Source organism: Cebus imitator, unplaced genomic scaffold, assembly GCF_001604975.1.
Source record: "Cebus imitator isolate Cc_AM_T3 unplaced genomic scaffold, Cebus_imitator-1.0 Scaffold74, whole genome shotgun sequence".
NCBI classification, from domain to species: Eukaryota; Metazoa; Chordata; class Mammalia; order Primates; family Cebidae; genus Cebus; species Cebus imitator.
In genome coordinates this window covers 2714031-2735712 of record NW_016107389.1, presented here as the reverse complement: position 1 = coordinate 2735712, position 21682 = coordinate 2714031, and the positions used below count along the sequence as shown (strand labels likewise).

Here is a 21682-nt window from a genome sequence, read left to right as displayed (position 1 = left end):
CCCCATTAGAAACAATATTGCATAAGTCATTGATTTTTATGCTGCAATTACCAGATTAAAAAAAATCATGGGTGAGGAGGAAATTGAATCCAATGGTCACATTAATGCAGAATTTGGTACACAGTATGTTTTTCACAGAGTTTCAACCATCAATTCACTTGGCTGTAAATTACCTGGCATTGGGCCTATTAAAGAAAAGCTGACTGAATCTTACAGTGTGCTGCAGAATGGTTATTTGCCAATGTAGTTTAAGTCACAGTTTCTATTCATGTGCTGCTCCACAGAACAGCTCAGAAATGTCAGGCATGTTACTGAGCTGCCAATACGTCAAATGCATTGTAGAAAGTATATGGTAGAAAGCTTTCCCTTTTCTTTCCTTGATTACATTTGTGTATTCTGAGCTCCTTTATGGCTCCAGATGGGCACCACTTGAACAACTGCTTTTCTTTTTATAAAATATTTCCATGCCATTATGACAGGGAAATATCCATTGTTGTAGTACACCCTGTTTTACCACAATATTATTAACCCAAACCCTTGATGATTCAGTCCTGTGTTTCAAAAATTGGAAACAGCCACAGGTTTTGAAATTTCTTGAATAATTCTCAGTCTGAAGTTGAGAATAGGAGACTTTCCCTTTAGTAATTCAAACCAAATATCTACCTGCCAACTTCCTCTTCCTATTTCTAAATATTCAGTAGCAAATAAAGACAGGAGTTTAGTTATCAGGCAGCTAAAACTAAGCATGCAAATTCTACCCTTACTTTTTTTTTTTGGGGGGGGGACATAGTGTCTCTTTGTTGCCCAGATTGGAGTGCAGTGGCACGATCCCTGCTCACTGCAACCTCCACCTCCCAGGTTTAAGTGATTCCCCCACCTTAGCCTCCCCCATAGCTGGGAATACAGACATGCACCACCACACCTGGCTAATTTTTGTATTTTTAGTGTAGACAGGGTTTTGCCATTTTGGTCAGGCTGGTCTCAAACTCCTGACCTCAAGTAAACCATTTGCCTCAGCATCCCAAATTGCTGAGATTACAGGTGTGAACCACCATATCCAGACACATTCTACCCTTTACACTTCTGTCCTGAAGCAGAAAATACACTACTTTTTGGCACTCATGGACAGAAAAGAGATTGGAGGTGCAGAATATGAAAGGCAGAGAGTCTAAGAAGCTATGCATTGTAGGAGAAAGCTCAATGAGCAAGAATAAAGACACCTGGGTTCTGCTCTTAATTCTGTCCTATAATGAAAACTAAATATTTTAGCTTTGGAAACCTTATCTGAAAATTGAGGATAATAGCACTTCCCTGCTCTAGTTTATTGGATTATACTGAGAATCAAAGGATATTTTATTATAACATTAGAAAATGCTACAGAAATAGTAAAGTTCTGTACAAATACAACATAAATGAAAATAGCAGAAATCAATTGTTACATGAAAATATACATGGACATCAAAATACTATTGAAATATACACACACACAAACACGCACACACACAATTCCCAGTAAAGCCTTTCTATACAGAATAATCTAGGCTTACAGAATCAATTATTTGGGAAAGCAAAATATGATAAAAGTAATTAATAGAAACGTTTATTACCATATTTACCAAAATGTATTTCATATATTTAAGCAGGATATTTATAAGGTGTTAGATTAAAGGAAGGAAGGATGGAAGGAAGGAGGGTGAGAGGGAGAGACAAAAAAAAGGGGAAATTCCATAGTCAAAATAAATTTAAAGACTAAATTTAAACAGGTAAAATTTTTCAGACTTTAAAATCCTGATATGTAACCTCATCATTTCATAAAGAGGGCTATATAGAGGAAGAGTTTCCAAAATTTTTTGTCAGTTGAAACTGCTGAAATATACTTTGAAAAATGCTGTTATGGAGGAATTTGCTTGATTAAGTAATTCTGGAAAGCAGGCAAATCTTAGAAGAGTGAAGTTATCAAGTTCCTTGATGCACACAGGACAATCAAAATACACACCAAAAAGAATAACCGTGGCTAAGATTTGTTTAGTAATTCACAGATAATAAAACATTCTGACATAATTATCTCTTTTGATTTTCCACCCATTTTTGATGAATAAGTATTGTATCCACATGTACAGATAAAGAAGCAAATGCTATTGGAGTTTTAGTGTCTAAGATCACAAAGCTGGTGGCAGAACATTAGTCTCAAATGTATAGTGTCCAGTCCATTGAGTTTCTATCATAAACTGCTGCTTTACTGTTGAAAAAAGGAAGAGGTCTTCTTCTTATAAGGTTACTAGGCCTAGCTTACCGGCCCCATCTTAATGACTTCATACAACCTTCACTGCTTTCCAAAGGCCTTATCTACAAATATCATCACATCTGAGGTTAGAGCTTCAACAATGAATGTTGGTGAGGGGACCAAAACGTATTGTTATTATCCTCAATTTTCAGGATCCAAGGTAAACATTAATCTATAACATTAACATTTAACAAACATTCAATCTATAACAATATCATTTTATACAGTTGAAGACAGGCCTGTGGCATAAACCACAGCTCACGGACTTGTGGTAAGAGAAGCGGGTAGAAAGTGGAGGTAGCACGCCAATTAAGTAGATTAGTGGCATCATCATTGTAGATCGAAATGGTATTATCAAGTTTCATCAGTTGCAATTGGCATGCTGTCTAAGGCCTTACTCTTTGGCCATATACAGAATGCCCTTAAGTATTTGTCAGGCTGCAGATCTGGGTAAGTCATTCCATTCCAGTTTCTGGATGAGGAGCTAAAGCTGCATAATCTATGTGGTCACACACAGTATTGGTGACTACCAAACACCTAGCAGGATATGGTTTTGTATCTGAAGGTCAGGGGGTATCGCTTTGACAACTTCTTTGTCCTCTGTGATTTTACTCTTGTTCACACTCATTTCCTTGGAGGGGGAAAGGACCTTGAAAGGACAGAAATCTCCAAGTACTTTCAAATTATCTGGGTATCTGAATGATTAAATAGGGCTTTCAATTATCTTGATGCATGCAGAGTGTATTGAGTTCTGCTAAATGATTAAGATGTCCTCTGTTGTAGCTGAATCCCCTTCCAAGGAAAGTGGCTGTTAAGCTGTGTAGACTGTATATATATATATATATATATATATATATATATATATACACACACAGTCACCCATGAAGGATGACTGCTAGGTCTCACTGTAGCCTCATGTGATGGAAATGGGGAGGAGGTACTCTGGCACTTCCTTTATAAGTACAGTAATCCCCTTCATGTGGGCTTTGTCCTCATGAATTAATCAATCCCAAAGGCCCCATCTTCTAATACCATTACCTTGGGAGATAGGATATATATATATATACACACACACATATATATATATATATATGTACATATTTTATTTTTTCAGAGGCATGTCTCCTGTTTGAGGGGGAAGAAATAGGCCACAGGGTAGGCAATTTTATCTAAGTTGGGTGAATCATTATACTTCTTCACTACCGGTTACTGACCCATGAAAGATGACTGCTAATTTATATGCTGCCTTTCTTTGCATTAATTTTGAAAATAGAATCACTTCCTAAAAATACTTTATTTCCAACTATCCAAAAATTATCATAATACACAGATTTTGAGAGAATAACTCATTTTACTGCCATCTGCTGGATAATTGTAGTAATAAATATATACACCTATGACTTTTCTATAAGAATGGCACAACTGTAATAGTAGCTTTGTACCTTACAACTCCATCCCAATCACAGTGACTGGCTGAAGTGTGTGTGCATAATCTAAGCTGGATCTAGAAATTTTTTTTTCCTGGGAGCTTGCCGTGATGACCATCCTTTTCTAGTTGTAAAGCTATGAAAATATGAGCCTGAACTTACCAGTGACCAAGGTTCCACTTTGTGGAGAAAATAGTATACAGGCAAGAAGCAAATCCACAAAGAGTCAGTGGGAAATGGACACAGAAAGAAATAGTCCCAATGATTCTAGAATTTCTGGCTCCAATTCTACTGGAGGCTATTTTTATCCCCACTTTTCTACAGTTCAACTATGAGACAATTTTCTCTGTTGAATTGAGCCAAAGATTTTGTCACTTGGATAAAATGTCTTCCAACTAACATACACTGGATGATCTCTTAATCCATTTGGGCTGCTATAATAAGGGACCATAGACTGGATGGCTTATAAACAATAGAAATTCATGTCTCACAGTTCTGGGGCCTGTGAAGTCCAAGATCAAGGCACTGATAGATTTTGTGTCTGGTGAGGGTCTGCCTCCTCTTAGAGACAGGTCTCACTGTAGCCTCATGTGATGGAAATGGGGAGGAAGCTCTCTGGCATTTCCTGTATAAGTACACTAATCCCCTTCATGTGGGGTTTGTCCTCATGAATTAATACATCACAAAGGCTGTATCTTCTAATACCATTACCTTGGCAGACAGGATTTAAAATTAATTTTGGAGGGACAGTCAGACCATAGCAGAAGTCAAATAAAATGAACTCACTATAGTTAAGAATGAGGGCAGGAAGAGATACTCTGAAGTAATCCCACTTTGTATTAGCATCATGTAGAGAATTATCCAATGGTTCCTGCTGGGGTTATATGTAATTTACCTAGTGGCACATCTACTCTTAGCATAGATTCTTGCTCAATCTTAAAAATATTTGTTGAACTGAATTAATTTTAAAACACAGAGAAAACACTTTACTCATTCATTTTGCTAAGTATTTATTGATCAACCTTTTTGCAATAGACACAGTTCTAATTACTCAGAATATTGTGTTGAGTACTTGCATTTAAACTCTCAGATCTCACTTTTTTAAAAACCTATATACATCAACAGGACATAGCCATGATGCGAAAACCAGTTGATATATTAAAAGTAGACATTCTCCAGACTAATAGAAAAAAGTCAACAAAATGTATGAGCGAACAAGGAGTTCTAGCTCTCAATTTGTTGTTCCCTAGATGGGATATATTGGATATGCCATTTAGCCTACCAAAGCCTTAACATTTAACTAGATGCTCTTTAGATTTATGCTTATTTAAGATTTAACTAGATACTCTTTAAGGCTTATAACAAACAGAAATTTAACTAGATGATTTTTAAGGCTTATTCCAAGTAAAAAGAAACTTAAAGTTTTTATTTTAATTTCTCATATTGGTGGTTTTCAAAGTGGTCACCTACCAAGAGCCTAGAAATTTGTTAAAATTCACATTTTAGACCTCACCCTAGACATACTGAACCACATACCCTGGGGCAGGGAGTATAGTAATCTTTTTTTTTCTTAACAAGTTCTGATGGGTACTAGTGTTTCCCAACCACTGCCTGGACATATAAAATATGCTTAATAGTAAATATATGTATGAAAACTTTTCTAATTTTTCACAGCTATATCACTGATATCGTTAGGCTTAGTGTCCACACCCAAATTTCATCTTGATTTGTAATCCTGATAAGCCCCATATGTCAAAGAAGAGACCAGGTGGAGCTAATTGAATCATAGGGGCAGTTTCCCACATGTTGTTTTCATGACAAGGAGTGAGTTCTCATGAGATCTAATGGTTTTATAAGGGGCTTTTCCCCCTTCACTTAGCATTTCTCCTTCCTGCCACCTTGTGAAGAAGATGTCTTGCTTCCCCTTCACCTTCCGCCATGATTGTAAGATTCCTGAGGCCTCCCCAGCCATGCTGAACTGTGGGAAAAATATTTTGGAAATATTCTTATGCTTTTTTGTGGATTTAAAATTACGTCAGCGTCACAGAGTTTTTTTTCTGTGGGTTAATTACTAGGGATCAACTGCAGTGGATTAAACATACACCCATACACATATGCACACACATTTCAGAATATGGATAAAGCTTGTAACTGAAGAAACAAAAACTAGATGATCTCCTGTAATTATCCAATTCTTCCTGTTACAAAACTCAAAAAATGATGAATAGAGAGACAGGAAAAATAAAATGCTGGGTTTACAATCACTTCTATAAATGAGTAAGACCCTCCTTTATTTAGTAATGTGTTATCCTCAGCACTTTGGGAGGCTGAGGTGGGTGGATCACAAGGTCAAGAGATCGTGACCATCCTGGTCAACATAGTGAAACCCCATCTCTACTAAAAATACAAAAAAATTAGCTGGGTATGGTGGCGCGTGCCTGTAGTCCCAGCTACTCGGGAGGCCAAGGCAGGAGAATTGCTTGAACCCAGGAGGTGGAGGTTGCAGTGAGGTGAGATTGTGCCATTGCACTCCAGCCTGGGTAACAAAAGCGAAACTCTGTCTCAAAAAAAAAAAAAAAAAAAAAGAAAGAAAGAAATGTGTTATCCTAAGTTTACAAGTAATTTGGTCTGGATATGTACATTTCTGCTAGCACTAGTACATTAACAAATTCAGAGAAAGATTTAGCAGAAATTTTATTAGGTGTCACTTTTGCTGTTTGATATCTAGAGCTGGTGTCTAAAACATTATACATACTGATCTCTGAGAGAGTCTAGGATTACCCAAGGGAATGAAAGATTTTTCCATAGGGTAATACAAAGACAGGAAGTAAATACACTTGATTTATATTCATGCGCCCTCTTTATTCTGTCTTCTTCCCCTTAATATTTTTAACTCTCTTTATAAAAGTTTCTTCTTCAGACATATTTTATGGAGATTTAAGTGATCCTTAATGACTAGAAGATAGGGACAGATACCACTGCTGCAATCCTACCAGCTTTCTCAATTTGGGCCTGGAAGCCAATTTTAACTTTTCCCTATTCAGTTAACTCCATATGGTATAAAGATAGAGATAGATAGATGATAGTCATTATTTCAGAGTGAATTGTGATATGGGTGTGGATGGTTGGTATGTTTCTAAGCAATAATTATGATTTGATTTTAAGCCAGAATTATTTGTTTCAGTAGCAGCAGTACATATCATAGGGGTATGGTTTTCTTTCTTTCTTTTTATGTTTGCTTTTGTTTTTGAGACAGAGTCTTGCTCTGTTGCCCAGGCTGGAGCGCAGTGGCACGATCTCGGGCTCACTGCCCCCTCCACCTCCCAGGTTCAAGCAATTCTCTGCCTCGGCCTCCTGAGTAGAGTAGCTGGAATTACAGGTATGTACCACCATGCTCAGCTAATTTTTGTATTTTTAGTAGAGATGGGGTTTCACCATCTTGGCCAGGCTGGTCTTGAACTCCTGACTTCATGATCCACCCGCCTAGGCCTTCCAAAGTGCTGGGATTACAGGTGTGAGCCACTGCACCTGCCCTGTTTTCTTTTTTTTTTCTTTTTTTTTAATCTGTAGTGAATGAGATTCAGAGTAGCATGGACCTCTTCTTATATTACGGGAGGATTATTTTGTCACTGTGATGGAAAAGACAATTTCCTTTCCTCCTCACCAATATCCTTGTCTAAAGTCACTTAACTTTGAGTTTGGGGCTTTCTTATCTACTTGCCTACTGTTAAGAGTGAAAAATAATTCAAATCTAGAAGAATAGTACTTTCTTTTTTTTCCCCTGCCATTATCTCTTGCCCTTTTTAACAATTGAGGGAGTTTGTAAACCTGATATAACTATTTTTAATGTTATATTTTTATAAAATGAAGGATTTGAAGAGATAAAGGATGTTAAAAAGAATCTAATTCTCCCTACCTCAGAGAACTCAAGAATATTTCTTACACTTCTAATCATTTCTTCTCTTTTTCTTCTCTCCTGTTTGCATGCTGCAGGCTTGTTCTTATAATCTCTTATTTTGTCTTTCCAGCAGCATCTGCTTTTCACCTTTCATTTCTTCCCCTGATCTTTCAATGTAGTTTTCAACAGTTTTTTTTGACACCACTTTCACATTTCAATTTTTTCTTTTGTTCTTTTTTTTCTTCTATATTCCACATATGACTTCCAAAGATTTTGTAAAGATGAATTGTCCAGAACGAAGAGAGTGATTAAGAGCCTACAGAACTGGGAAGAGGACTGTTGCCAAGATTTTCTTCATGTGTAGAAGCACAGTGGAGTTACCCAGAGTGTGAGAAGCAAGAAACAGAAAGCCTTGCTAAGGGATGACCAAAAGGGGAAGCCTATTAAAAGAATTATCTGGAGGAGTATGCAGTGAAGAAAATAAAGTAGAGCCAGCCTGCCGGGTCAGTAGCTAATAGCCCACGGGTTTGCAACTAAGGAAATTAAAACTCTAGCTAATGAGAATTGTAGACACCTACTGAGAATGAACCGAAGGCTTCCTATTAACCTGCCTCCTTGGGTCTTTCTGACAGAACAGTCAGAAAGTTGTTTCCTATTTGTTTAGTAGCAAAAGATTTGAAACGGAGGTTTAAAAGGGATGAAAGAGAAGTTGTAGGCAAACTCTTAGCTCCTTCACGAGGTCCAAATAGGATGTCTCCCCTACTCCACTCAAAATATAAATCAGCATAGGTCACAAAACGAGGAAGTACAGTTAAAAAGAAAAGAAAAAGAAAAAAAGAGTTGGGCCAGATAAGACATACAGCCAAGATAACTGAGACAGTCACCGGGGATTTGGGGTGTGGGGACTTCAAATTAATAATCCCGATATTAGCTTTGTGGAATTAGCAGGATTAGGGTACCTCTTTCAAGAACACTGGTTAAATTCATGATTTCGATAGATGAGCATTAGTTATTATATGCACCCCCCTCCCCCCTTTTTTTTTTACCTGCAGAAGTTAAGAAGTCTGTTTAACTCGCAGGTCACCAGGAGAGTGATTAGAGGTCTCTGGACATCATTTGGGTTTGGATAAACATGTAGGGCCACTTTACAGGCTCTATCTCCAACTCCTGATCCCACTGTGGTTCTTTCTGAATTGATCCAGGTCCCTGCTAGCGAGTGAGGCAGAAGGAATCCAGGCTAGTTGTGAGATGACACACAGCAGGCGGAGATGATGGGGTTATTTCAGAACCAAGAGGAGGGGGCGAGCAGGACACGGACTTGTCTCCCCGCACTTTGATGCCAAGGTGGTCTGGGAGAGACCCCAAAGGGCAACGTCGAGGGGACTGCAGGCGGCAGCCCTGGCGCGGCGGCTCGGCGCCCCTCTCCGCGGGCGGGGTGCGAGCGCGTGTGCGCGAGAGCGGCGGGCGGCGGCGGCGGGAGGAGGCGCAGGCGCGCTGCTCGCCCGTCTGCAGCCCCGCGCCGAGCGCCGCGTCTCGGGAGTTGATGGCAGCACCACTGTGCGGCCGTCCGGCCGAGCGCGGAGCGCAGCCACACGCCGCTGCCCAGGGAGCGCCCAAGATGTGGGGGGACCGGGGCGGCAGCGGCCGTAGCAGCGCCAGGGACGGGGGCACACAGCAGCCTCCGCTCGCCCGCCTGTCCTGACCTGCCTCCCTTGCCCCCAAAGAATGTCAGCCAAGTCTAAGGGGAACCCCTCCTCGTCCTCTCCAGCCGAGGGGCCGCCGGCAGCCTCCAAAACCAAGGTGAAGGAACAGATCAAGATCATCGTGGAGGATCTGGAATTAGTCCTGGGCGACCTGAAGGACGTGGCCAAGGAACTTAAGGAGGTGAGAGGTGCTGGGCTGGGGAGGGAGTTCGGCGCCCTTCGACCCCTAGGGGTCTCCGTCCCATTTTCGGTAGAGACCGCCAGATTTCCAAACTCCTGGGAAACTACAGAAAGACGCCTGCAGACTGACTTTCTTTGCTCCGGGGACTCCTGAGAGGAGTTGCTGTTGCACTTTCTATTTTTTTTTTTTTTAATCAGGAAGAAATCAACTAGTGTTTTAATCGATGGACCTGGGCTGGTGGGAGGGTGAACGCACGCGTGTCTCTGAATCTGTGTGTGTGACGACGGCGGAGAGGGTTAGCTGGGGGTGTGTCGGCAGAGGAAGTCGTGAGCAGCCCGGCCGGAGCGTGCAAGATGCTCCTCTTCTGCCCTCTTGCTCCTCCAGAGTCCTTTGGCAAGTCCGCTGCCAGTCTGGCAGCCTCCTCAAGTCGGGGCTGAAGAGGGGCTGGGTTCTGGGCCGTGGGCCAGACCAGGGAGGGCAGCCTGAGGGAAGCTAGGCTCAGACTCCCCTCCCTGTCTCCCGAGCCTCGCTGCAGGGAAGGCGACGGGAGCTGCTGGCAGCCTTGGGGCTAAGGAGGGGATCTGGGACTTTCTCACTTTCTGAAGCATCCGCTGCTCTGCTCCGAACATCGTTCCCAGTAACTCTGGGCCTTCTCGCCACCCTACCTCTCCTTCCTTCCTTCCACCCTCTAGCCACTTGGCATTGAACCCGAGGAGCAGGACCCCCAGGGGAGTGTGTGTGTGGCCGGGGTCTTGCCACTGGCGTCCTGGCTCTCAGAAATTGGGACTGCTTCGGTTCTTCCCCCCCTTCTCCTATCCCACTTGTCTGTTCAGCTCTACCTCCGCCTCCGCGGCCCCCAGCCCGGAGTGATCCGGATGGAAAGAAGCAGAGATGGTATCAGGGCTGAGGCTGCGTAACTCAGGCGGCGGCTCCGGGAGGGGGCGGGTGCGGGGGCCAGGCTGGGTGGGGTGGGGTCTCCCGAGCCCGGCTGGCTGCCGGCGGCGTCGCGGAGCTGGTGGCAGAGTCCCAGCGCGCTGCTCACTACTGAAAGGGCTCCTGGTGCGGTTCTCGGTGAGGGAGTCCCAGCTCCACTTGCGTGAGAGCTAAGGCTGGAACTTCGAAGGTGGTGGTGGCTGCAGCGGGAAAAGAAGGGGTGGGGCGTAGTCTAGGTCCAAAATTGTAATCCTGTTTCTGAAGCCGAGGGGGAGGAGACTGAGGGTTGTTTGGATGACCGGCCTTTAGAGATTAACCTCCTGTATTCAATTTCCAATCCAAATTTCAAGAGCCCCCCATCTTCCCCTCCCCCCCCATTACTTCCACGAACTGAACTCCGCATTTGTTACCTAATATAAGTCAGCAAAAATAGGCCATTCGTCGCCAGGGTTAAGTTTGCCAATGGCAAATGTCGTTCCTGTAGGTTATTCCACAGACAGAACATAATTACTACTGAGGTCCTGGGAGTGGCTGTTAATATAGATTCAGGAATAAAACTTGTTCGTGTTTTCAGGGTTTCTCTAGGATTACTGCTTCACAACTGGTTGACAGATGGTGGGGTTATGCATTGAAATTCAATTCTAAAAATGCTGTCCCTTTCTTTGTTATTCTTTTATATGACATCTTTGGCAGACTGTGTTTTCATCTGAAACATTATGGCGCTTTAAAAAATGAAATTGGGTATGTTTCTTTCGGCAGAATTGTGCTTAATAGTTACTGAGGTTTCTAAGGTGGGGAATGTGGAAAACCTACAGCAGCACAGAAACGTATTTACTGTTTTCATGAATCTGAGACTAAAAAGTAGTTAATCAGAATTCTGCATCTGTGAGCCATACTTCCTTATGTTATAATGTCCGTCCACTCACTTTTTTTTTTTTTTTTTGCACAGAATAAATGACAAGAAACTACATATGGTCCTGGTTGTGCTTTGCATCATCATTTTATGGACATTTAGATACCAAGTAGATCCGTAGTAAAACCTTCAACCTCTCGGTGGTTCTTGGTTAGCATCACAAAAAAGTAACTCAGGAAGTCTGTTGATGCCACTTTCTAAGTTTTCATTACTGAAGATTTTTTTAAGGTGAAAAAGGAGGTATCTTATAAGAGGAATAAAAAGCAGAGATAATGTACAACTCAGTAGATGAAAATATCTGACAGATCTAGAGATACAATTTTGACTTAACATTTTGGAAGCTTTGTTTGGCTTAAAGACTTGTTTGAGTAGAATTCTCACCATGAAACTGAAATTTATGACTGATAAATGATGTGTTGTGGCTGTTAATTAATTTTGTGTGGATATCGTTTCTAGATTTGCACAAGGAACCATAAATACTATAGCTGAATCTGAAAACGTTGGTTATTCACATAATATGCATGAAAGTATTTTGAGACCAAAGTATTTATAGGGCATGTTTAACCTATGACATCTTGCAGTTGTCCAGCATTTATTTTTATAGGATAATCCTGCATATGTGAGTGAACATGTCTTTGATGTAGTTTTTGAATAAAGAAATAACAAAACTTTTTTCATTACAAAGTTTGTTGGTTTCTGTACATGAATGTTGCTATTAATTCATCAGTTGTCATATTCAGTATTCTGTCAGTTTAAAATTAGTACATGTTAAATATACACTGCTATATTTAGAATTCTAATTCCTTTATTTGCAATGCTATACTTTTAGACCATAATATATTTTAAATATAAATTATCAGTGATCTTTTTTTAACTTGGAACAGGAATTAAAAATTAAAAAGTAGTTATGACTGTATCACTGTGTCAGTCATCATATCGTATTTGTTTTTCCTTTCTGCAATCTTCTTTAGTTCTGTTCTTTGTTTTTGCATAATTTCTGCACCAACAATGTTAATCTTTGGTTTGATGTTACTCTGAAATTGCTTTTCTTCATACAAGTTTTGTGGGCTTAAGTCATCTGAAAACTCAGGTAGTAGGATAAATTCAAACATAATAATAATTGCTTAAAACACTTTAATAAGTAGTGACAAAACTCTAGTCTGTTCAGCAAGAAGAATTGTTATTTTGGGTATCTGTTTTATGATTATTTAGTTATAATTACTTAATCAGTTTTAATTAGATTTATGCATTAGAAACTGAGGAACAGGCTTTCTAGAAAGTCAAAGAGCAGCTTTATTCTACTCCTAGAATTTAGTAAAATCTTAAATAATTTATTTGACTTTTCGGAAATAATATGGGTTCTTTGGTCTTTTATGCTATTAATACATTGGAAAACCCTTTAATATAATTCAATATACTTATTAAGCACCCACCATGGCCAAAGTACTGTACCATTTTTTAAATTGCTACCAAGGTGAATAAGTTGTAGTTTTTGGTCTCAGTGAGCTCCAAAGGTTAGTTAGGGATATATTTATCCTGCCTTTCAACATCAGTGGTATAAAAAGACATTGTGGCCTTTAGTGGCCATTCTCACTATAGACTTGGAGAAATAGAGAATTGAGAATAAGAACGAGTATATGTTGATTTATAAACTGATACATGCTGCATACTTAGTGGAATGGCAAGTCTTTGATGAAGAAAGAAGCTTAAAAAGATGAAAATATATGAATTTTAAGAAATTTACAGTTGATTTAGGTTGTCATGATTAACATAAATGGATCAATACTATATATAGGAGATTATATATTCAAATGTTGTAACTAAATACTGAAGATTTCCATGAAAGGTAAGTCTTTTGGAAAAATGGAGAGTTTAAAAGGAAGATCTTGAATTTTTCTTTTTCCTAATGTAAATAAGGTTTTAAGAGGTAGACAGGAAGTAAAAGAAAATAGTTTTGGACTACAAGATTAATCCATGTTGCACTTTTTTCTACACATTGAAAAGAAATGTAGAAACGAAGCAATTGCTTTTTAAAACTAGTTCTCAAATAATCTAATGCCTTTGAGTAGCAATATGTCTATTCTTTTATGAAGATCTCACTGGTAAACTGTTTTGCATTAAATGCTGGTATTAATATGCGATCACTTATCTTGGTGGTCAGAATGACATTGAAATCTCTAATAAACAGCCTTTTATTCGGAAACAAAATTAATTGCAGCTTTAGCTGGGTTCTCTTTTAGTTTAGACTTGTTATAACCTTGAGCTTTTCTTGTAGCATTTATTTTTATGATTTCAAGTAACAAGACTACTATATGAGTTGAAAAGCATTTATGTAAATAACTTCTTGAGAGGCTCTCTGAGTAGACATGACTCTAATGCAGGAACAAGTTAAAATAAGTTGTTTTGTTGTTGCCTTAGAATCACTCAGTGACTGGACTCCGTTGGTGAGAAGTATGTCAGTATTGTTGCCATGGACTGGAAGGCACCATGATTTATCTTATAATAGCATAAACCGAAATAAATTTGAGTTTAATTTTGAAAAATCTGAAACCCATAGGAAACATTCTGATATGAACTGATGATAAGAGAATTAACAATTATCTGAAAAATATTTTTACTTTTAAATATTCCTCTTTTAATAGCTTAACCACTTGATGTTCTGTAGTTTATTGTTCTGGAAAATCTTACTTAGTGTTTTTTGGTTAATGAGCCATGCATAAAAAAGTCATTAAAAGAAAAAATTATAGAGAATAATCTCTGAAGTATTTTCTTTTTGTTTGAGACAGTGTCTTGTCCTGTCGCTTAGGTAGGAGTGCAGTGGTAGAGATCTTAGCTCACTGTAGCCTCCATGTCTTAGGTTGACACAGTCTTACCACCTCAGCCTTCTGAGTAGCTGGGACTACAGGCATGCACCACCATGCCTGGCTAATTTTTAATTTATTGTTTTTGTAGAGATGGTATCTTACTATGTTCCCCAGGCTGGTCTTGGTCATCCTCCTGCTTAGACCTCCCAAAGTGCTAGAATTATAGGCATGAACCACCATGCCCACCCGAAGTATTTTCCAAGTTCTAAAGCTGTGAATAAATAGAATTTATTAGTTCACTTAATTGTAGCAATAGTCATACTTTTACTACTCTGTACAACAGTCTACCTCCCCAAACTGTGGTATGTTCACCAAATGCTAAACTGCTCTAAAATTTTTCTTTACTTAGGCATGATGGCCTAGCATGTTACCAAAAACAATTTTGAGAACATGGAGTTAGCTAATAATCATCCAACATTCTCTATTTCCAATGAATTAAAACATTCAACACTTAGAGAATTAGCTGATAAGAAATTCAAGCAGCCTTAAAGTAATAGTGTGTTTCAGGCAATAGTGAAGTAATAGATAATATAGCCAGTGTAATAGGTTTCATTATTACCTGGATTATGTTATTTTCATCCTTGCTTCTCTTAGGATCTCAGATACTGAAATCTAAATGTAGGAAAAGAGATAGAAATGCAAGTTTGAGCAAAACATATTTTCCCAAACTATAGAACCTTTCTTCTGTAGAGCTAGTTAATGAAAGATTTCATGGACAGATTCTGAGAATTAGAGTAATAAAATTCCAGTAGGTTACTGATTCAACTCTGATTGAAATATACATAACTGACATCAAGCTGTAAATACAAGACTAACAAACAACAATGGGCACAATTTTTTTTGAAAAATTAAATTTATTTTTTCTGATGTTAGGAGAAATGCAGTATATGAATATTATAGAAAGTTTGGAAAAATCTAAAGAGATATAAAGGAGAAAATAAAAATTATCTTTCATACCACATAGAAATAGATACACTAAACATTTTGTTATAGTTCCTTTTAGTCTTTTTGCATGCATATTTTAACATAGATGAAGTTATACAAAGTTATAAATTATAAGTAATGGCATTTTCTACTTTCTTGAATCGTATAGATCATAACTATTACACAGATTTGCTATAAGTTAATTCATACATCCCTTAATATTGGGTATGCCATTTATTTCCAGTTTTTTATGGTATTAAATATCACTAGAAAGAGCAGTGTTGGCAGTATGAATAGCTAACAGAAGTCTTACTTTCTGCCAGGTACTCTTCTCAGTGCATTTATTTATATTAAATAATTTAATTCTCAAAACAAATAGATGAGGTAGGTACTAATATTGCCCATTTTACAGATAAGAAATCTGAGGTCAGAGAAATTAATTCATTTGCCCAACGTCATTTGACTTGTTAGTGGAGAAGTAGATTTCATTGCCAGATAGTTTGGTGTTGGAGAACAGCATTCACCACGAAGTTCTATCATGTTCCCTATTTTTTTTTTAACATTTTCTTAGACATCAAGGATCTAAAAGCTTTAAAATTCTCAATTCATATTGCCAAATGGCCTTCTAAGGGGTTTTTACAAATTTTTGCTTGCAGCAGTAGTATATGTGTGGACACTGTTTCTTAAATTTCGAGTGAAGCTAATAAACCATTTCATTATTTCATTAAGGCTTGCTGTGTAGTTTATTATCTTCACGGTAACAGTCATTGTTTTTGTGGATTGCAGAAAACAGTATTGAGACAAAATTAATAGTGAGTAAATTAGACCTTGCAATTTAAAATTTTCAAATAAAGAGGTGCTGTGATTAATTACCTTTAACTTATTCAACAAAAATGTTCATAAGAATATTACTTAGCTTTTTAATATTCTGGCTGAGAAAATAAAGGAATAACTAATGTGGAAGCTTGTTGATATCTAGCATTATATACAATTATTTCAAATGAATACAAATAATTCGAAATATATTATTATTTTTTGTTGCTATCAAATTACCTTAGAAGAGAGGCACTATCCTTAAGCTTTCTGAGATGTTTGGGGTTTGACAGTTCTCTTGCTTTCTCCTATGACTGATGAATTAGAGAATCTTGTTGAACTCCTTACCAGGAACAATATTATTGAACTTGCTAAAGATGTCACATGTATATTATAATTAGATTTCATGTATTAACTTTAGTGCTATCGATTATAAACCACCTCCTGTCTCCCACATATAAGGGGTATAAGAAATGGCTTTATTCTAAAACTGTTTTTTTTTCCAGTATATTCTGAATAGAAATGTTTTTATTGTATTGAAATTTAGTTCATTAGGAGAATTGCTCTGAATTAAGTTTCCCTTAGGAACTGGGAACCCAAAGTCAGCAGTAATTCATCTTTACACAAGAGCCAGACCATAGCATTAACTGAAATGAACAAGTAAATACATATCTAATATCCAAATCTTAGTAGACTCATAAGGTAGCCTGTCAGCACAGGACAAATGTTGTCTTGCTTATGTGGGATTTGCTATTTATTTATTTAGAATGTAAAGACATGAGGATTTCAAAGGAATTAAACTACCAGACCCCACTTTCAGGCAAGAAATATTAACATTGTTTGGACTGAATTTCTATTCATGATCTTTGTTTTCTCTCTTTCTACTTTGCAAATGCTACTTCAGATTGGTTTTTGAGATACATGTTTACTTGTAGAATAACTGAAGTCAGGAAAATTACATACTTTGCTCATTCAGTTATCATGGTGTTTGGGATACTATAAATAGATTTTCAACTACAAATAACATATGTCATCCTTGTCTGGAAAAAGCATATTTGATGGTTTCTGACAGGTTCTTTCTCTAGTACCACACAAATGGTAACAGATACATTGGTGTGCATTTTCCCCTTTCACAGTATCACATCTTATCTTAAGATTTCAAACTGTGTATTTATATGACAGAAAAATACCGGGTTAAAAAACATCCGTCAAATCAATTGCCCTCTAGCATCAGTAGTTCTTAATATTCCCCTCCCCCCATATCACAAACTCCTTTGAAAGAAGGAAAAAAGTTAGGGTTATTTCTTCTTGAACAAAAGCTCATGCAAACATAGTTCATGCATGTGTTCAGAGAATCTTGGGTGGGTGGGAATGACTCAGGTACTAAGTGGCAAAACAAGTGATTGATTGCCATTTTATTTTTTATTTAAATTTTAGCTAATTGTTTGAAGTTTAGCTCCATAACTTTCAGAATTAAAAGTCCTGGCTCTACAAAAAGAAAATAAAAGAAATACTGATGGCTGTGGTTTGATGTTTTTTATGTAGGGGAAAAACATGAGTGGCATATCAACAGTTTACTTCTCTTAGAATGTAATGTCAGTGTGAAAACAGTATATTTATAATGCATTACTTTGCAAAAACTGTAGAGTACTTGTGTGTCTAAAGGTCAACTCTCATTTTGTTTCTCATGATGTGTGCCATAGTATGTCACTAAATAGATGGGCAAAATGTTTTCAGAATTAATTGTAAATTAAGTATATTCTCTTCTTAAAACTGATGCCAGAACAGCATTTTTCTTTGTTTTATTATTTTCTTGTGACATTAACATGAATTACAAAAGTCATATTGAATTCTTGATATGTGTAATTCACTATGCTGAAGAATGTTAAGTTGCAAATATAAACAAGCTTAGTCACCTGCCCTTGAAGAACATTACTTCCAGCAAAGTGAATGCTACCTCTGGTAGGCTACTGTAGAGTTAAGGCAGTGTAGAATGTGTAACAGACCATTCAGTTACACAGAGTACAAAGATGGAAGAAGCATTAGTCTCACTTTCTGTTTTAATTAGTTTCTCTCAGAATTAATGAGTTCTAAAAGCTATTGAAATATATAGTAAATTCTGTAATGATACATCATAATTTTGGGATATGAGGGCAAGCCATTCCAACTCATACATGTGGTTTTGTTATTCCATTTTACAATATGATTCTTAGGGATTGTGTTAATATGTTCTAAACTTTTAGCGCATATTACTAACACCAGAAGTTTACTTTGATGAAATAAATTTCTCCCAGTGAGAAGATCTGTTACCAAACAGATACAAATACATTTGAAAACTTTAAGCAATAATCGTTCTTTTAAAAATTTGTTAAAATAAATAATGATTTACATATATGTGATAATAACGCTTTTTTTGTTGTTTTTTGTTCTTTTTTTGAGACAAGAGCCTCACACTGTCACCCAGGCAGGAGTGCAGTGGCAAGATCATGGCTCACTGTAGCCCCCAACTTCTAGACTCAAGCTATCCTCCCACCTCAGCCTCTTGAATAGCTGAGACTACACGCATGTGCCACCACTCCTGGCTATTTATTTTTTTTATTTTTTGAAGAGACAGGATCTTGCTACATTGCCTTGGCTGGTCTTGAACACCCGAGCTCAAGTAATACTCCCATCTCAGACTCCCAAAATGCTGGGATTACAGGCATTAGCCACCACACCTGGCCAATAAAGCTTTTATAGGTATGTGATTTCTACACTTCAGGTTAACCTGAATAATAATCTGAAAAACTGTGACAGAATTAAAAATTAAAATTAAAAATTAAAAATTAAAAATTAAAAATGATAAGCAAGTAACTATTTTCTGTTTGCTTTTGATGACAGTGATAACACTGTGAGCTATTATTAATTGACGTAACTTTGTAATTTTAAAGCCCAAATATAATAGATATATTTATTCAGTTATATATAGAATAATGTATAAATTTGATTGTTTATTGCATAGATCAATGTTTTTGATAAATGTGTGGGGTTATCTTTTTTTTTTTAAGAAGAGGAGAATTTTTAGTCTCTTTTGCTCAGTAACGTGGCATAGTATAGAGGGGTGAGAGCACAAACTCTGAAGCCAGGCTGCTTTGTTTCAAATTGTTCTGCTGTGCAATATTGAGCACATTATTTAATTTCTCTCTGCTTTCATTTTCTCCTTAGCATGACTATAGTGACAATGTTACATGTAGTATTGGTTGGTTATGAAGATTAAATGACTTCTATGTAGAATGTTTAGAATAGTTCCCAAGCATAAAGCAAGCATTGTGTGTGTATCTGTCATTATTGCTATTATTTGAATTTGTCTGAGCCCCCTTATTCATTTATTCAACAAGAAGTGTTTAGCACTTACTGTATACCAGGCACTGTTCTAGTTGCTAGCGATATAGCGGGGAACAAAACAGGCAAAAATCCTTCATGGAGTGTACGTAGTGGATGGGGAAGGCAAGGGGAAGATAGGTCAGTAAAATAAATGCATCAAATATTGGAAGGTAATTGATCTTATGAAGTAATAGAAGATTATAATGGGATAAACAGTGATAAGGAGGAAGTGCAATTTTAAATAGGGTGGTCCAGAATAAGCCTCACTGAGAAAGTGGCATGGTGGCATGAGGGAAAAACTTGAAGGTGAAGGAGCAAGCAGTAAGGAAATCTAGGGGAGCATTTTCCCAAATAGGGAGCAGTAGCCCAAGGGCCTTATAGGGGCAAGTTTCCCATGCAGTTGCAGAAGAACAAGGAGGCCAGTGTGGCAGGAGTGGAGGAGAGGGCAAGAGTAACAGTGATATGGTCAGATAGGTATGGGGGATGTGTATAAGGATTTTGACTCTTTGAGTAAAATGAGGCTTTTGAGCAGAGAGGCAACTAAATCTGATATACTTCCTTCTTTTTACCTTTAATTGTTAGCTCAGGGTTTCTCAAACTCTGCACCATTGACATATTGGGTGGATAATTCTTTGTTGGGGGGACTGTCCTGTGCATTGTAGGATGGTTGGCAGTATCTACAACCAAATGTCAGGAGAAACCAAAAATGTCAGTGTGACAGTGGAAAATGTTTCTAGACCATGCCAAATGTCCTTTGGGGGCAGGGGACTCACCTCTGTTGAGAACTATGGCTCTTGCTCTTCCATCTTATTCCATATTACTTAATATTGCTTTTGCTACCTACCTTTTTGTTTCTTCATGCTTATCCATCAAGCACTGAGATCTTATTCCATATTACTTAAGATTGCTTTTGCTACCTACCTTTTTCTTCCTTCATGCTTATCCATCAAGCACTGAGACTTCATGTCTCTTTCATGTCTTGTATTTGCTATCTTTTTTTTTTAAATATCATTATCTTAATTTTTCTTTACGTTTGTCTAATTCTTTTTCCTTAACTCAAGCAACTTTAAAAATATACCTTCTGATTTCCATCCACTACTTCCATTTTCTTGCTTTCCATTTTTCTCACAATGAGATAAAAGTTAAATTGAAAAATTCTAAGGGATTTTTATAAATATGTGTGTTTTAGGATTTGGGAGAAAAAAAATGAGATACTCAGAAGGAATGGGGTAGTAGCCAAGGCTAATCTGCTTGTCTTCTTGCCAGTTAGTTTGAGTGAGATCAGAGGCAACCTTGACTAGTGGAAGACCTTTTGTCTCATCCATCAGTTAGTCCTATGCTGCTTCTGCCCGTTTCATTTCTGTAAACAGAAGAGAAGTTAGAATGGTGTCACTGCTGTCTGGTAGGGCACAAATTATAGATGATGGTGACACTGATGATACAGATGACTGACAACTGTTAAATGCTCACTATGTACCAGACATTATTGTGAGTTAACTCATTTAATCCTCATAGCCACCCTTTGAAATACCTAGAATTATTCTATAGATGAGGAAGCACAGACAGGTTAACTAAAAGCACATGTTGGAATTTAACTCTTGATATTTCCTCATTTCTACCTTTAAGCAGAAGTCCGTGACCTGCTCCCTAATTCCTGGCAGCCACATAGTCACTCTGCTATTTTTAGGTCTTTTTTAACTTCTGCATAATCTCTTTTTTCTCTTTTTCATCCTCTACCTTCTTTAAATCATGTCTCTTTTTTTTCTTGTTTTTTTTTTTCTCCTTTCTCCTCTACTTTTTGTCTTATCGTTTTTCTCTTTTTCTGCCTTTTGCTTCCATATCCACTTCTTTGAAATCCATATCTAATTTACGCATTAAAAGAAAAGATTTTTTTTGACATTTTGGTAAGTAGAGGCAGGAGGATTGCTTGAGGCCAGGATTTTAAGGCCAGCTTGGGCAACAGAGCAAGATCCTGTTTTTATAAGAAATGAAAAATAAGGTGGGTGCTATGGTATGTGCCTGTAGTCCCAGCTACTCTGGAGCCTGAGGTGGGAGGATCACTTGAGCCCAGGAGTTCAAGGTTCCAGTCAACAGTGATCATGCCACTGCACTCAAGCCTGGGTGACAGAGAAAGACTCTGTCTCAAAAAATTAAAAAAAATATATTTCTTTTATTGCCTACTATATGCAGGGTAGTAGGCTAGTCCATGTAGATAAAATAGCAAAACATATGTGGCCCCTGACATCTTGGAACTTATATTTTAGTAGAGAGACATTAATCAAATAATAATATAATATGCATGGAAGGGTGTTAAGGGTTATGAAGGAAAAGTACATGATGCAACAAGAGCATAAAATCATTGATATAAGTCTTGTTGAT

General features: G+C 37.7%; 1 protein-coding gene across 3 annotated transcripts in view; it reads left to right on the top strand.

Annotated features, from left to right (window-relative positions):
• The first annotated feature begins 9127 nt into the window (after positions 1 to 9127).
• PRR16 (proline rich 16) overlaps positions 9128 to 21682 on the top strand; it is a 310851-nt gene continuing 298296 nt past the window's right edge. For all 3 annotated transcript variants that reach the window (XR_005200878.1, XR_005200879.1, XM_017531865.2), the window contains exon 1: positions 9128 to 9493. Coding sequence is in view for 1 of the 3 variants with exons in the window: in XM_017531865.2 (XP_017387354.1) it covers positions 9335 to 9493 (159 nt within the window). In the remaining 2 variants the exon portion in view is untranslated. The remainder of the gene's footprint in view (positions 9494 to 21682) is intronic.